Here is an 18227-nt window from a genome sequence, read left to right as displayed (position 1 = left end):
TGTAATAGCTTAAAACACTATTCACACTTTATGGAATGTTAATTTTCCAGAATATTGATGCTGCAGGTGTTTATCAGAACCGCTTCCAAGTTTACCTCAAAGTTTCCGAAGGTGAAAGGTTTATAAATCGACTATACCGTCTATTTGTATTCTAAAGGGTAATTTAGGAAACAAGATTTTCCTTATCCTGAATCGCGATGCAGTAGTTGCCAGTTTAGTATGTGCAAATTGCAAATTTTGACGCTGTCGTTAGGTCCCGATGATGTTGCACTTGTTGGGGTAACGAGTTAGTTGCTCGGATGAGTTAGTGCTATTTAATGGAAGGTCTGGTCGGAAGATAAAGCTTAACGTTTATATTCAGTACAGTTCAAGCAATAAGAAGCTATAAACATAAAAACAAACACCATACAACAGAGTTAGAAACAGTGAGAATAACATTTCAACGGGAATCAATTAATTTTAAGTTCCCTGATTTAAATAGTAGAATTGAATAAGAGGCTCAGTACAAAAAAGAACAGAAAACGATAGTATATTATCATAATAAATCTAGTAATATTCATTACACGCAAAAAGAATATTATATTGTTTCTACGACTAAATTTAAATAAGTGATGCTTATAATTACGATATTGTTTCATTCAGGCAACCTGCATTTTGTTTACTCTATTCACTTGATCCTCCATTTCTGTTTCTAGCTTTCCGTAGTTAGATAGTGTGATGCCCAGATATTTAAACTCCATGACTTGTTCTATTATCTGACCCTACATCTCCAATTTACATCTTAGTCGATTTACATCAACGCATTATGTCTTTTGTGGAGAAATTAACATTTTAAATTTTCTGGCGGTTATATTAAATTGGTCCATCTTACGTTGTAAATTGTAACACTAAGAAATTAGAGAGAAAGAAGAGCTCGAATTTGATGAATACTACTTCTTAAATAGAAAGGGGTCTGGAGACAATTAGGGGATATTTCTGAAAGCTACTTTGCTACGGCAGTTCAGTGGTTGTTGGGTGGCGAGTCGTAGGTTCGTAAGGTACTATAGTTGATTTTTTAACCAAGAAGAGTAAACTAAAAAGACAGATTCACACCCAAGAAAGTTACTAGAAAAGTCACTAAATACATCTTCTTTTTTGGTTGATCATGTCGATCTTCGACGCTAATCCATAAATATTATATTAAACTAATTCGTGGCTAAAAAGTTCTAAAAATAACTGCTTTTTATATAAAAGCAGTCTGAAAATGTAAAAATTAAAGGAATAACGCAGAAAACATAAAAAATCGCCTACGTAACTTAATTAACCTATGAAATGCCAAAAGTGTCAAAATTTCGTAAATGTCATTAGTGTCAAAAATTAATAACAGTGGAGTAAACTTGGCTGCGGTTGGACCAATTAGACACAAGCATTACGGCGCGGTAAATTTGAATCACTCCTCTTGGTTAAAAAACAAACAATAGTACACTTTAGAAGACCAAAAATATCATTTTTTTCAAGAATTTTTTTCTCAGAACCTTTATTAAAAATAAACATAAAACATTTTACATATTATTATCTAACTCTTAGAGAGTACAAAAATATATCTTTTTTCATTTATGCACCTACACTAATATTGTAGAGGGCGCAAAAGTCGAAGCCTCGAAAAATGATGGCGGACAGTTAATCTCAGGATTGGGATATTTGAAGCAAAAAAATCGTACTGCATTTGAAAGAGGAATGTTTCTTACGTGACAATTTACCACAATTTGACCAAAAAATAAAAAATAAATATTTTTTAACCATGAAAAACTGAAGAAAAACGGGCGATTTTTTCACAAAATTTTTTCAAATTTCCGCAAAATCTTTCTTTTGCAGAATTTTTTACTAATGGTGATAAATTGTACGTAAGAAACCTCCCTTTTACAAATGCCGTAAAATTGTTTTGTTTTGGAGATCCCAATCCTGAGATTAACTGTCCGCCATCGGAACTACTTTTTTTCGAGACCTCGACTTTGGCACCCTCTACAATATTAGTGTACATGCATAAATGAAAAAAGATATAAATTTTGTATTCTCTAAGAGTTAGATATTAATATATAAAAAGTTTTATATTCATTTTTGATAAAGGTCCTGAGAAAAAAAATCTTGAAAAAATGCTTATTTTTGGTCTTCTAAAGTGTACTAGTACCTTAAGGAACTAGGAAATATCAACTACTATCACCAAATTAAACAAGGGTACTTACACAGATATCCTAGGGTGTTAGAAATAATCCTGGCTATATTTTTTGAGGACGCCTTACCAGGAGTTTCTTTTTATATGATTCAATATTTTACCTTTTCTGGGTAAAAAGACTTTTCTTAATTTAATGTAAAAACTTTTAAATTTGTGGTTAAAATTTTTCCAATAGGTTAGTGATAAATAAACAGGACAAAATATAGTTACATATTTATTGAAAACTTTTTCCTTTCAGACAAAAAAACAAAAATTAAACTTTATATGTTACATTAGTGATATTAATTACCTGTGACAAAAATATATCTACTTTCTATAAAATAAATATGGTGCACCAAAAGATAGGCAATAAATTTATTGCGTTATTGACTTGATTTCTGACATATATAGGAAATATATATTTATATTTATCAAAGAGAACAATGTTTATTTTTACAGAATTATTGACTACTCCTCGTAGTACTTAGTTGGTAATATCAACTGTCAATTACGTCAACTGTCAAATATCATTCCATAAATCTTTTATTTTTCTAATATTTCAAAACATTTCAAATAAATTCTTATATTAACTCACAATTATGTCTTTTACAATAATCTTATTCTAATGATGGAAGCAAAAAATTATTTTCTGATCTGATCAACAATTTACTTTGTCGTATTTTTATATTGTAAGTTCCAAAAAAAGTTATTTTCTGTTGATCAAAAACAATTACGTTAATAGTTTATCGAAATTTTATAATCAAAATAGTCACTGTAACTTGAAATTTGAAAAGATTCATCTGTCTCACTTATTGCACCATTGGAAAATTTTTGACAGAAGATCATTCATACGTCACTCGACGAATGACTGGAAAATTCCACTGTGATCGTGGACATGTGCCATAGCATAAAAACAGGAAATTGATAATTTACCTTTAGAAAAAGGTTTCTAATCCATTATCATACGTAACCATAACCATTATATTAACAGCGTATAACAGCGTACAATCCAAACATTCACCGGGAAACAGAACTGCTACACTATTAATTATTCGAACATCTTACTAACCTCACCAAAAGAACTTTAATAGATCCCAATTTAACTTGGAAATTCTTTTTGCAGAACAAAAAATGCCGGTTAGAATACCTACTAACTTTTTAACATGTTGATTGGTCTATCACTATTTTAAGACTGCCGGTTTCTTCCTCGGGTCTTGGCAAATAGTCCAAAGAAATAAGATTTTTCTCGTGACACATCCCCCTCCAGGCCGAAACCAAATTTTTTGAGTAGTATCGACATCTATATTAATAACCTTTATGTTTCCTGCAGCCGATTTTGATGATATACATAGTTATAAACAAATGAAGATCAAAAAATGGTAAATTTTCGCTTTTTTCGTCTATAACCAAAAAGTTAAGCATTTTAAACAAATTTGAGAGTAAGAAACTCATAAATCGTCTAAAAATTTTCAAACTGGCGTTCGCTGAATATGTCTATCCTTATTGGTTGCTTAGAAAATTCCAAAATAAATCGTAAATTCTGAGTTTTTATAAATATTCATAACTTATGTACAAATTAACTTAGAACCTTCTTATTACACGAATGGCTGAGACTTCTGGTGTTTAAATTATATTTTAAATTTCAAAGCAATTGGTCAAATAACTATATAAATATATAAACTAGAACATTTTGGCATTCGCGGACAACTTCTTGAGTGGATTAATGATTTTTTAACAAATCGGGAGTTTTGTGTTAGAGTTGGCCAGTCGCTGTCATCTAAAAAAACGGTTTTAAGTGGTGTTCCACAAGGATCTGTTTTGGGTCCACTTCTATTTGTGTTGTATGCTAGTGATCTTGAATCTCATATCAAATCTAGGAAAGCTTTCTACGCAGACGATACAAAAATATTTGCTGACCCACTCTTGAATGGGCAAGACTTACAAAGTGACTTAGATTCGATCTTCAAGTGGTGTTCGGATTGGATGTTACCTCTAAATAGAGATAAGTGTGTGGTTTTACATTTGGGAAAAAATAACCCTCGTTTGTCTTACTCGATAGACGGGTATTTACTGGATACTGTGGAATCATATAGTGACCTTGGTGTAACAATTACTGAAAATTTGAGTTGGTCGGAGCATATTTCAAACGTTACTAAAAAAGCGAATAGTAAGTTATACCTACTTAGTAAGACTTTTACAAAAATATCATTTTCGGGTTCTACTCGTTTGTATAAAACTTATTTCCGACTCCTACTGGAGTACTGTGGAACGGTTTGGTGCCCAGAATTAGTGCGCGATAGAACTCTTCTCGAAAATATTCAAAAGAAGGCCACCAGACTATGTTTCAAACGAAGAAGGCCAGATTACCAACAAAGACTTTCTTTAGCCGGGTTATCAACTTTTGAAGCTCGTCGACTCCGTGGTGACTTAATTATCACCTTCCGAATTTTAAAGTATGGATATGGAGATTTGCAACACTTGTTTATTTTAGACGATCACAGCAGACTACGTGGACATAGTTTGAAAGTGAAGAAGGAACCCTTTTCGTCGATAAAGCGCCAACATTTTCTGTGTAATCGCATTTTTAGTATATGGAACAGTCTCCCAACGGAAATTATAAATTCTCCATCTATTAATGTTTTCAAAAACCAACTAGACAGTTATTTGTTTGTAAACTGATCAGTGTTGTGCACAATCTATTAGTCTATAGTTTATTTGCGAAGCTAATTTTTGTAATGTAGGTACTATTTCATTTTTCTTGTAAATGGGCTTATGGGTCTCCATGACCCCAGCCCTTATTTCTATGTAATAATAATAATAATAATAAATAGTTTAAAAGTTATTTAAATTGTTTATCCCAAATTCATTTTTTTTGCAACATTATAAGTCAGAAAATTATGAGGTTACAGTAAGACTTCTGACAGTTCATGGAAGAAGAACATTTATACTATTGACTTAATTAAAAAAAATGACAAAAAGTAATTTTAAACAGTGTAAAATTATTTTGCAAAAACACGTAATTTTTTTGCTTACTTATAAACAATTAGAATAACTTTTTAACCGTTACCCGTAGAAAAATTAATTTTTCATATTTGGAAAGACTGAATTTTTATACACATTTAGAAAGAAAAACAATTGTCCTAGGACAATTAGGGACGAAGTTAGCCCCCCCCCTTTTTTTAATTCACATGGTTTTGCAAAATAATTTTGCAATATTTAAAATTATTTTCTGTCATTTTTGTTTAATTAAATTAATAGTATAAATCTTCTTCTTTCATAAACTATCCAAAGTATTACTATAACTTCATCATTTTCTGACTTATAGCGTTGCAAAAAAAATTAATTTGGGAAAAACAAATTAAATACCTTTTAAACTATTTGACCAATTGTTTTGACATTTGGGGTATGATTTAAGCACCAGAAGTCTCAGCATTCTGTATAATAAGAACGTTCTAAGTTAATTTTTACATAAGTTATGAATATTTATAAAAACTCAAAATGTATGATTTATTTTGCAATTTTCTAAGCAACCAATAAGGATAGACATATTCAGCGAACGCCATATTGAAGTTTTTTATACGATTTATGAGTTTCTTACTCTCAAATTTGTTTAAAATACTTAACTTTTTGGTTATAGACGAAAAAAGCGAAAATTTACCGTTTTTTGATCTTCATTTGTTTATAACTATGTATATCATCAAAATCGGCTGCAGGAAACATATAGGTTATTAATATAGATATCCATACTACTCAAAAAATTTGGTTTCAGCCTGGAGGGGGTTGTGTCACCAACAGGATATTTTTCCTTATTTCTCTGAACTAAAAATTCTCTCATCTTGTCATACCCACTTCCGATTTCCGTTCTTCACAGCCAATTATCATCTTCGATTTTTATGCGACATTTGATCAGTCCAATCAAAACTGGTTTCCGATCCAGTAATTCTAGAAAATTCTTATGATAAAAACTTCGCAGTTTTAGCTTTGACAAGAACCCATGGAAATTACCTTGGTTTCCAAAACGCACATTTTGTCTTAGAATGTAACAGCGTATTTAATATTGTGAAACAGTTCAATTTGAATTTTTATAAAGAACTAGACAAAAAATTTGGATTCTCTTAGAAAGGGGTTGTAAAAACTATACAAATTAAAATAGCCATATTTTCGCTGGTTTTTTAAATGCTATAAAATCATCTTCACATTGAGAGCTTAGTATTGCGTCGTCTGCATAGCAGATTATTTTAAGTTGTTTTTTCCCATTTGGGATCCTTTTTTAGCTCTTACTTTTTTTCATCCATGATCAGGTTGAAGAATAAATGACTATAGAAATAAAGGACAGGAATATGATTGTGTTATTCTGATAGATATTTTGGATCTTTTTGATTATTTTTAGAGATATTTCTCTTAGGTATCATAAGTGGATCACCTATTATAACTTGATCCTTCTGAAAAATTAGATTTTTTTGGTATTCTGAGACGTATTATTTCATTTGACTGTCCACTAATTTCTTTTCAAATTCTACTTCCTTGATATCTCTGGACTCAATAGTACTATGCCATCTGCAAAAATAAAATGACTCAGACGCACACCATCAATGTTTAAATCTTTTCCTCCCAATCCAGGTGTTTTTGAGTACATTTTCCAATGCTAAGGTAAACAACTTTGGTGAAATAGTACCTTCTTTCTTTCTTCCTGTGCCATGCTCGATTATCGTCAGTTGGCTATCAAATTGGCTATACTAATTAGGTTAACGGCAGCTCCAAAAAGAAATGCAGGGGATTTGTTAAACCATTTCCTGAGAATATGACGTTCTTCTTCGACCTGGCCCTCTTCTATTGAAATAATAGCACTATGTCTAATACTTTTACCAAGGCGCATTTTTTTAGTTTTTATATTTTCATTAGTTTTGATGTAGAATGTGTAGTGTATTGTGAGTCTATTATTCGAGCATCACTCAGGGCTGACCAAATGGTACAGTATATTCTGTGGTTTTTTTTACTGTGACGTCCGATGTGGAAGTCCAAACGTTAAAAAATTATTTTTTTTAAGTTAAATTGTGGCTTATTTCCCAGTTAGAGTAGTTAATTACAAATATGCTATAAAGAAATAGCTTCAGAACAACAGTAGGAATATTTTACCTAGTAACAAAACAAAATGTATTAAATGTATTAATGTTTTGTATTCTTTCACTCATAGGTGTAATTGTAGACTAAACCTACTTTTATTAATATTAAATTTATTTAAGCAAATGCAGTGGAAATATTTTTAAAACTCTGACCTAAACGCGCAAGTCATGGACACTGGGAAAGAACAAAATGGAGGACAATGTTTTGTCCATTTCTAGTTTTGCTCGAGTTTTAATTGGAAATTTTATTTAAATTACCAGTAAAGAAGTAACTCCGGGCAACTAACTACTAAAACATTTTAGTCCATTTTAGCAATTCGAGGCCAAAAACAGTTGATTTACCTTCGTGGTGGACGACACGGACATTTGTTAGGAACCAGCAGTGGAAGCTTAATTGTTGAACATTCGGGAGACGTAATTGCGAGTCCCGACGTTTAATATTCACCACGACTCTCTCGCGATAATCTCTTCGTTTCTAGCAGCGTGTGTTCCTTGGAAGATAATTAAATAAAGGTAGTTTTGACCTGCTTTTTTTTAATTAAATAGAAAAACAAAGTTTTGCATTTATCAACCTTATAACAGAAGATTATATTAAACATTATATAGGGTGTCCCAAAAGTAGCGGAACGGTCGAATATTTCGCGAACTAAACATCCGATCGAAAAACTGAAAAATACGTTTTCAATCATTTTCAAAAATCTATCCAATGACACCAAACACCAACCCCCATTACACCCCTTGGAGGCGGGGTGGGGGTAACTTTAAAATCTCAAATAGAAACCCCCAGTTTTTCTTGCAGATTTTAATTCGTTACGTAAAAGTAACCAACTTTTATTCAAGACATTTTTTCTAACTGTGGATAGATGGCGCTATAATTGGGAAAAACGATTTATCCTGATACCATAGGTAAAATTATAGAAACGGTCTAATATCTCACGAAATACACTTCCAAATGAGAAAACAAAAAACAGATTTTTAATCTTTTTCGAAAACCTATCGAATAACACCAAATATGAGCCTCCAACCCACCCCCTGGAGGTGGGATGGAGGGTAACTTTAAAATCTTAAATAGCAACCCCCACTTTTTATCGCAGATTCAGATTCGTCATAAAAAATTAAACAACATTTATTCGAAACATTTTTTAAAATTTCTGATAGACGGCGCTAATAAATCGTATTTTTCCAATTAAAACGCCATCTATTAACAATTCTAAAAAATGTTTCAAATAAATGTTGCTTAATTTTTCATGACGGATCCGAATCTGTAATAAAAAGTGGGCTTGCTATTTAAGATTTTAAAGTTACCCCCCACCCCAATTCCAGGGGGTGGGTTGGAGGGTCACGTTTGATGTTATTCGAAAGTTTTTCGAAAAAGATTAAAAATCTGTTTTTTAGTTTCTCATTTGGAAGTGTATTTCGTGAGATATTAGACCGTCTCTATAATTTACCTATGGTATCAGGATAAATCGTTTTCCCAATTATAGCGCCATCTATCAACAGTTCGAAAAAATGTCTTGAATAAAAGTTGGTTACTTTTACGTAACGAATTAAAATCTGCAAGAAAAACTGGGGGTTTCTATTTGAGATTTTAAAGTTACCCCCCACCCCACCTCCAAGGGGTGTAGTGGGGGTTGGTGTTTGGTGTCATTGGATAGATTTTTAAAAATGATTCAAACCGGGAGACCGGGAAACAAATTTATAAACCGGGAGATATTAACAGAACTTCAACCACGATTTTCTAAGTCCTGCCCTTTGCAATACTGGAAGGTTAGAAAAGGTACTTACAATTTATGGAAAAATCCACGGGTTTCCTGTGACATTTTTCTGTGAAAATTAGATTTTCCATGAGGAAAAAATGGGGAGTTGCGATGAATTTCTGAGTCCTGCCATATCCATAGAATGACAGGGCACTATCAATTTTATGAAGAAAATTTTTTGGGCAGTAGGGTTGCAAAAGGACTAAGAGTGTATATGGATGCAAGAACATGTAATGAAAATAATGAAATTTTCATAATTTTCTGAGTCCTGCCAACTTAATAAATTAAACATAATTATTTGAAAATGATCGAAAAAAATGTTGGCATGACGTCTCCTAATGTTTAACTATACTTGTCCCTTGGAAAATTCTGTGGAAAATTTTCACCCTGGTTCCGTGATTTTCTGAGTCATAAAATAAATTGTATTATAAAATAAATAATTTAAGTAGACATTATTCAAAATGGCAGGATGTTTAGTTACACCTTTTTTACTACACATAGTTAAAATTGTGTAAGAAAATTCGTGGAAAGTTACACGATTTTCTGAGTCATGCCATTTTGGACATATCCCAAGAATGTTAATATAAAGCTATTTACAAAGAGGCAGGATGGCTGTGTAGTTATTTAGTATATAAAAATAAAATTTTAAGTCAGTCAAATTATTGCAGGTTGTTATACAAACATATTCATATCACCACAATTTTCTGAGTCATGCCATGTCAAGTATGCTTAAAAAACACTAATCTAAAACCGCTTACAACGTGGCAGGATAACCGCAAAGATATTTAATACATAAAAATTAATTTTTATATCGTTAAAAGAATCGTATGGTATTAAATATATATTATTTTCCTGAGTAATGTCTCGGATTTTTACACACCACCTTTCAAATCTAACACCAAACTGTAACCTATTTATTTTAAACGATTGGATCATATTTGTATTTAAGTAAACGTAATAAAATTAATAGGAAGAAAATCAATAATTTTACAATTGATTGGTTACAGTAGGAATTGTACCTATTATACAGGGTGTCCAGAAACTCTTTTAACAATTGAAGCCCGGAGATTCCTTAAATAATTTTAAGAAAATTTAACTCAATTCACCTCGTCCGAAAATGGTTCCCAAAGAAGCTAGAGCTCTTTAACCTTCCGATGACCAACCTTTTTGAAGATATTCTTTTTTAGCGGCGAATCGATTGAGGGTAAAATTTGATTGATCCGCGCGCATGCGCACACCGACAGTATGGTATTAGTTGTTATACGGGCTCTGATTGGGTGTTGAAATTTTGAAATGATCTGTCCATAATTGTTCAATATGGAGGTTATCGGTAAACAAAAATATTGTATAATATTAGTTTTTATTGATGTGTGGACAGAAATAAAATCAAATTTATAATTATAGTGACTTTTTAAATAGTTTTGAAAAGCCGCAGGTACGTAATTCTAAATGTTTCAGTTGGAAATACCTAATAGTTTCAATACCTATCTATTTGGAAAATGTAAACAAAATAATGTAGTTACCTATTAGTAGGCAATGCTTTAATTTACATAATCTGATTACGAACAAACTTTCTACAAATCTTCATCTCATATATCGTTTTCTTACTCTATATTTTGTTGTATTTTATTTCGACAAAAATCAAACTAATAATTTTATTAAATTCATATAAATTTATGGTGTAAATGTTTAGTTTGTGTATATTCCCACATGACGTATACGAGAGTTTGATGCTGTTTGAAATGGCGTCAACTTTCGTACGGCGCGGTAGACGTGAAGTGGGTTCAAGCCCCAAGCAAGTTATTATTTTTTTATTTATTTTATAGATTTTATGATTGTAAGTATATTAATATATAATTTTTGAAGATATTCTTCTTTTTTGAAAGTTGTAGATAAGAAAGTTAGTTTGATTTTTAAATAAAATAAGTACAAATAACCTTTTAAGTATATTTACTTCATTTAAATTACCTATTATATAATAGAAGAATATCTTCTTACGTGCGTACAAAGTACACACACATTCTTTTTTTGTTACACGGATGACCAAGGGGGGAAAATGACCCCAGGTCAAAAATGTCAAAAATGACAATTAACAAAAAAATGAAGTTTTTTTTTATTTTTTTTTATTTTTTTTTATTTTTTATTTTTTTTTATGGCATGGACTTTTTGTCATTCGGCCAGTCACAACATGAGTAATAGTGTCATGTGTAGTGTGTATGTTGAGTAAGTGTCTTGTTACTTTGCAAAGTCGACGTCATTAGCGTAAAACTACTTGGAATTACACATAATAGACGGTATTTTACTAAACATCAACTTCAGAATATATTTTTTATTCGTAAAATATAGGGAATTTTTTTTATTTCAAAATATGAGGATATCTAGAGTGATATTAAAGTCAAATAAGAAAATAATGAGGTGTAAATTGAAAATACTTTTGAATTTATTAAAGAAAAACATACGCTGGGGCCATAATTTCCCCCGCTTGGTCATCCGAAGGTTAAAGTAGGCGTATTCTAATTAGATTTTTTTAAATTAGCTCCAGAACACTTCTATTAAGGAAAACGAAAACTGGTACACCTATTTATCTTCCAGAGATAAACCGATTCCATCATTTGTCAATTTTTAGTACCGGTCATAGGCGTCCGTTTAGGGTAAGAAAACGGATATTTTATCGCATAACTCTTCTGTGTTTAACTTTTAACATTTTTGACACTGGATTATTAAACAATGGGTATTCTTGTACTAAAAGGTACTCTTGCTTTAATTCGGTAGGATACGCCGTGTTCTAGAAAAATCGATTTGAAAAATTTTTCGATTTTTTAATTTGAAAAAAAAATAAAAAAAAACTATTTAGAAAAACGAAATCTGGTACGTTTATTTCTCTTCCAGAGATGAATATTTTATCAATTGTCAATTTCTAGTATCGGTCATAGGCCTCCGTCTTGGGTAGATCAACGAAATCTCATAACTTGCTTTAATTGTTAAGCATTTTTGACTGTATAGTATTAAATTATGAAGTATTCTAGTACTAAAAGTTACTCTGGCTTTAAGTCGGTAAATACACCGTTTTTTTTTTATTTTTTTTTCAAATTTTTCTTAAATTCAAAATACGAAAAATTTTGAAATTAATTTTTCTAGAAAACGGTGCATCCTACCTACTTAAAGCAGGAGTACCGTTTAGCACTAGAATACCTCACAATTTAATAATATAGTGTCAAAAATGCTTAAAAGTTAAAGACAAAAAAGTTAGGCGATAAAATAACCGTTGCCCTACCCAAAACGGACTCCTATGACCGGTACTAGAGATTCGGAATTGATGAAATCGATTTATCTCTGGAAGATAAAAAGGTAGATCAGTTTTTGTCTATCGAAATGCAAGCGTTCTGGAGATAAAAAAAAATATAATTACAAGGCGCCATCTTCAAAGAGCTCTAGCTCCCTTAGGAAATATTTTTGGATTATGTGAATTGTGTTAAACTTCCTTAAAAGTATCTTAGAAATCTTAAAATTACATAGAGGGTGTTTCATTTAAAAAAAAACATAAGTTTGTGTCAATACGGGTAGCCCTGTATATTAGAAAATATTTTTAAATTATGATCCTCTCTTTGCCCCACGTTTTACCTAAATAACTTTTTTTCGTATCTCTTACGACAAACGAGTAATTGGACTTTGTCACACTAATGCCCCACCCTGTATACGAAATAACTATAAAACCATCCTGCCTCTTTGTAAATAGGCTTATATTAAGATTCTTGAAACATATGCAAAATGGCATGACTCAGAACATCGTGGAATTTTTCACAAATTTTCTTAAAAATTTAGGACCCCTGCCGTCTTACAAGAACCGTTTAACCTTCCTGCCGAGTACCGAAAAAGTATTGATTGCATTTGAGTATTATAACTTTTTAAAGGCAGGACTCAGAAAATCACGGAATCAGGGTAAAAATTTTGCGCATAATATTCCAAGGGACAAGTATACTTAAACAGTAGGAAACGTCATGCCAACATTTTTTTTGATCATTTTGAAATAAATATGTTTAATATATTTAGTTGGCAGGACCCAGAAAATCATGAAAATTTCATTATTTTCCTTATATGTTTGTATACATATATTACTCCATTAGCCCGTTTGCAACCCTCCTGCCCAAAAAATTTTCTTCATAAAATCCATAGTATCCTGTCATTTTACGGATATGGCAGGACTCAGAAATTCATCGCAAAACCCTATTTTTATTTTTTGGGAAAATCTAATTTTTACAGGAAAATTTCACCAGAAAATTTGTGGATATTTCCACAAACTGTAACTATCTCGTCTACCCTTCCACTATTGCAAAAGGCAGGACTTAGAAACTCGTGGCTGAACTTCTGTATAATATCTCCCGGTCTATTTGTGTTCGTTGACTTAGAGAGGGTTTACGATGCAATTCCCTTAAAAATTTTTTTTTGAAATATTGAAGAAGGCACGCCTAAGTATTGCATACATCAACACTATAGCGAATGTAAATAAATGCAAAAAATGCTGATAAAATGAAGACGAAAATTTCAGACGCATTTGCTGTCACAAATGAGTTGAGAAAAGAATGTTATGTATGCCTAACTCCCTTCAACATCTATATTCAGGAAGCATTAAATAACTGAAGGATGCCTGGGGATGAGAATAAAATTTAGGAACGTCATCACCATCATCACATAGCCAAATTTGTCCACTGTCGGACATAGGCCTCCTCAAGATGTCTCCATCCTTGACTGTCCTGTGCAGAACTTAGGAAGGGGTACATAACAAATCTGTTCTTCGGAGATCAAGTGATTATGGTAAACCATAAGGAAGAAACCATTATCCGCAGAATCAGAAAACTGGGAACTCAGCATCAATTAACAAATTGAAATATTTTAAATCAGTTTTAATGGCGAACACAGGAATGTTAAAATAGCAAAGAGCAGCTCCCTACGTGTTATACAATGGATATTCTCCACAAACGACTGTTCTCAGCAACAGCAAAATGAAGACCAATATGAATATATTAGTGGTTTTTACAAAAAATAAAATTGCCTCTCTTTTTTTAATGAAATAATTTGCAGAGGTGGGAACTAATATATTTTGTAGAGGCTTTTTAACTGTTACACTAATTATGCTGCCAGTTGGACTGATTTATTCATAAGTGTATTTTTTCTACCTTCTGGCGTTCTTTTAGCTACGTACTCCAGTGTTAAATTGAACAGTGTTGATGTTGACAAATATTTTTGGTGTCTACAAATATTTGTTGAGATTTTGGGACCTGTCTATTGATCTAGACATTAGGTACAGTTATCCTAATTTCACGTACTTAAACGTTTTATTAAGAACTTTAAAAATTATCTTATTCTGATTGCCAAAATATCTTGCAAATTTTAAAGAAAGACTATAAGTATTAATATAAAATTTTTGCATTTCAGGGGCTGCTGAGAAAAGTTCGAAACACGGAGCTGAAGACAAAGCCAACAGCATAATAACAGCTATGAAAGACAGGATGAAACAACGGGAACGAGAAAAACCAGAGATATTTGAACTGATCCGGTAAGCCTCACAACATATTTTTTATTTATTTATAACGTTACTACACTTAATTTTTGTGAATATACCGAGAAGTGATAAACAAGGAAGGATAAATTATTATAATAAATATCATAAAACTAAAAAAATTGAGACTTATTATGACTATAGCGCAGTCAAAATAGAATCAGATCATGTACACTCAGATGACAGAATATTAATAGAATAAAATTAGAAATAGATTCTGTCAGCCAACTTCACTCCAGTGGTGGGTGCTTAAACCTTCACATGATCACATTTTTAATGTGTTTTTTGTGAAGGCCCAATGTACCGTTGTAGATGTTTTTTCAATTTTACTTAAATAGTTGTTTTCAACATTCAACCCAGTTTTTTTAACTTTATAAGGAATTTATAAAATATACACTCACCGGCACAAAATTCCGCCACTAATAATTTTTGATTAAGTTTAACAATTTATAACTTTATTATTTGTATTTCGATTTTTAATATTTTTGCATCAGTTTGTAGATACATGTATTGATATCGTTTGGTATTATTCCTGTAACAAAAATTTTTTGCTTAGATGGCATTATACGGGGGTGAATGGAAGCGTTGTATTTTCTCCTAAATTTAAAAAATTATGTGGAAAAATGCAAGAGCTGATTTTGTTTCATAGTCCTTTCATATTATCCCAAAGGGATCACTAAGATTAAATTTTTGAAATTATTCGAATATATCTTTTCTTGTAAGAGCTGCACAGTTTTTTGTAGACAAAAACATTGATTGACTCATAAAAAATATAAATACATCTTAAATAGAGATTGGATTGATTAGAATGGCCCGCATGGAACCCAGATCTCAATCCCATCTAGCATTTATAGTCTAGGGCGCATCTGTTTTGAGATGGACGTTGAGAGGTGACTCAAATTTTTTTGCAGAAATTGCTTGAAAATAAATCAAATAATAATATTTGAGTTATCCTCCCTCTCAAGAAGCTCCGGAACATTGTTTAAATAATCAAAATGTCAATAAATGAAGGAAAAATTCGATTTTTTTCTTCGTTTTTTGATTATAACTTTAAAAGTATTCATTTCCGAGAAAAGTTGTACTAACAAAAAAATTGCATAATTAAATTTCCTACAACACAGAATTGGTTAAGAATTTAAAAAATAGTCGCCCTAGCTGCAAAATAGCAATAATTGCGAAAAAACCATACAAAAACAAGTATTCGCATTTTACGTTTTTCAACCATTTATGCTACACTTAGGACCTTTATATTTCACCCAGAAAAACTTTATGATACAGTAAAACAATACTGTAAATTTCATTAAGATCGGTTTAATAGATTTTGCAAAATAAATTTTGCAATCCAGCTTTCCCAAAAAAAATTCATTTTTTCAAAATGTTATAGCACTGAAAATAAAGCAGATAGCAAGTTGAAATTTTACTTTGCTTATAGAAGTGTACTATAACTTTCATTTGCAATTTGCAAAATTAAAATCGATTAATTGCCACGGCGTCAGGAAATTTTTTAAATAAACATTAATTTTTGGTGCTACGCGCAGGACAGCGGTGTTCGATTCACACAAGTTGATTTCCACCAAAATTTCTTCCAATCTTTATCTAATATATTATTTTCTTACTCTATATTTTGTTGTATTTTAATATTTTAGTTCCACAAAAATCAAACTAATTTATTATTGTTTGTGAAATATTGTTTAAACAACTCCATATGTTTAAAAATAATAAACTTTTATTCTCTAAGTTAAAATATATAAACAAAGAAAGTTTTTGCCAGTAAAAGTGTTATTTCAAAGGATAGAGTATGCGTTTTTATTTTGCAATAAACAAATTTATTTATTTATATCGAAGTGTAATAAAAATTAAAATGTATCAATAATTATCAAAGGTCATTGGAATGCCCAATTAGAGCAAACTATCCGCTGTCTTGCGCGTAGCACCAATAATTAATGTTTATTAAAAAAAATCCTGACGCCGTGGTGTTAATCAATTTTAATTTTGCAAAATTGCAAATGAAAGGTACAGTACACTTCTATACGCCAAAAAAAATTCAATTTGCTATCTGCTTTATTTTCAGTCCTGTAACATTTTGAAAAAATGAATTTTTTTTGCGAAAGCTGGATTGCAAAATTTATTTTGCAAAATCTATTAAACCGATCTTAATAAAATTTACAATATTGTTTAACTGTATCATAAAATTTTTCTTAGTGAAATATGAAGGTTCTAAGTGTAGCATAAATGGTTGAAAAACGTAAAATGCGAATACTTGTTTTTGTATAGTTTTTTCGCAATTATTGCTATTTTGCAACAAGAGTGACTATTTTTTAAATCTTTAACCAATTCTATATTGTAGAAAATTTAATACCGCAACTTTTATGTCAGTATAACTTTTCTCGGAAATGAATACTTTTAAAGTTATAATCAAAAACCGAAGAACGAAATCGAATTTTTCCTTAATTTTTTGACATTTTGATTATTTAAACAATGTTCCGGACATTTTTGAGAGGGAAGATAACTTAAATATTATTATTTGATTTATTTTCAAGCAATTTCTGCAAAAAAATTTGAGTCACCTCTCAACGTCCAAATGTACTAATATTTTTACAGATGCGCCCTGGTCTATTATGGAATGAATTCAAAATAGCCATTCGCCGTCATCCTAGGCATCCAGCAAATTTGGCACAGTTATGGCCCTGGTAGAGGAAAATCGGGCTATTCATTAAAGCAGGGATAACTAACACATCTTATTTATTCGATGTCGCGAGCAGTCGTTCCTGCAAGAGGTGGACATACCCGCTATTGAATTGTTTTATTTTCTTGTTAATTTTGTTTTGTGTTGTTAATTTTAGTGGGTTTCATATTTTTAACGAAGTAAACCTTCAAAGCAGTGTTTTAATTAACAGCTTTTAAAAGAAAAGAGATTTTCGGATAATTCAAAAAACAAAATCTTAGTGATGGCTCCGAGATAATACGAAAGGAGTATGAAAGAAAATCAGCCCTTCAATTTTTCCACAGAATTTTTTAAAGTTAGGAGAAAATACACTTCCATTCACCCCGGTATAATGGCATCTAAACAAAAAATTTTTTTTACCGGAATAATAAAAAACGATATTAATACATATACCTGTAGAGTTATACAAGAATCTTGAAAATTGGAGTACAAATAATAAAGTTATAAATTGTCAAACTTAATCAAAAATTTTTAGTGGCGGAATTTTGTGCCGGTGAGTGTATATAGTGAGGGAAAAATTATAGAATAAATTAATTTTCTTTAGAATAAGCGATTTTGGAGAAAATCCCGAGACAGGTGGATTTTTATTTTTAAATTATAATTTTCTGGCGCATACATCATACTACTGACGTCATCCATCTGGGCGTGATGACGCAATCGATGATTTTTTTAAATGGGAATAGGGGTCGTGTGGTAGCTCATATGAAAGGTAATGCAATTTTATATTTAGTAATATAAACATTAACATCATTATCATTATTTATACAGGGTGGCAAAAAAAATAAATTAATTATTGAGTTAAATTAATTGACGCAAAAAGAAGAATGTATATAAATTATTTAAATCAAGATACATTTTATTGCTTTCAGAAAAT

General features: G+C 31.0%; 1 protein-coding gene across 1 annotated transcript in view; it reads left to right on the top strand.

Moving 5' to 3' along the window:
* Nucleotides 1–18227, top strand: part of LOC114332289 (protein unc-13 homolog C) — a 354800-nt gene that overhangs the window by 168524 nt on the left and 168049 nt on the right. The window contains exon 7 of the mRNA XM_050653285.1: nucleotides 14505–14625. Within this exon, the coding sequence (XP_050509242.1) occupies nucleotides 14505–14625 (121 nt within the window). The remainder of the gene's footprint in view (nucleotides 1–14504; nucleotides 14626–18227) is intronic.

The sequence above is a fragment of the Diabrotica virgifera genome, chromosome 6 (assembly GCF_917563875.1).
Source record: "Diabrotica virgifera virgifera chromosome 6, PGI_DIABVI_V3a".
NCBI classification, from domain to species: domain Eukaryota; kingdom Metazoa; phylum Arthropoda; class Insecta; order Coleoptera; family Chrysomelidae; genus Diabrotica; species Diabrotica virgifera.
Note: the sequence above shows the minus strand (reverse complement) of the source record. Positions and strands in the feature narration are given on the sequence as shown.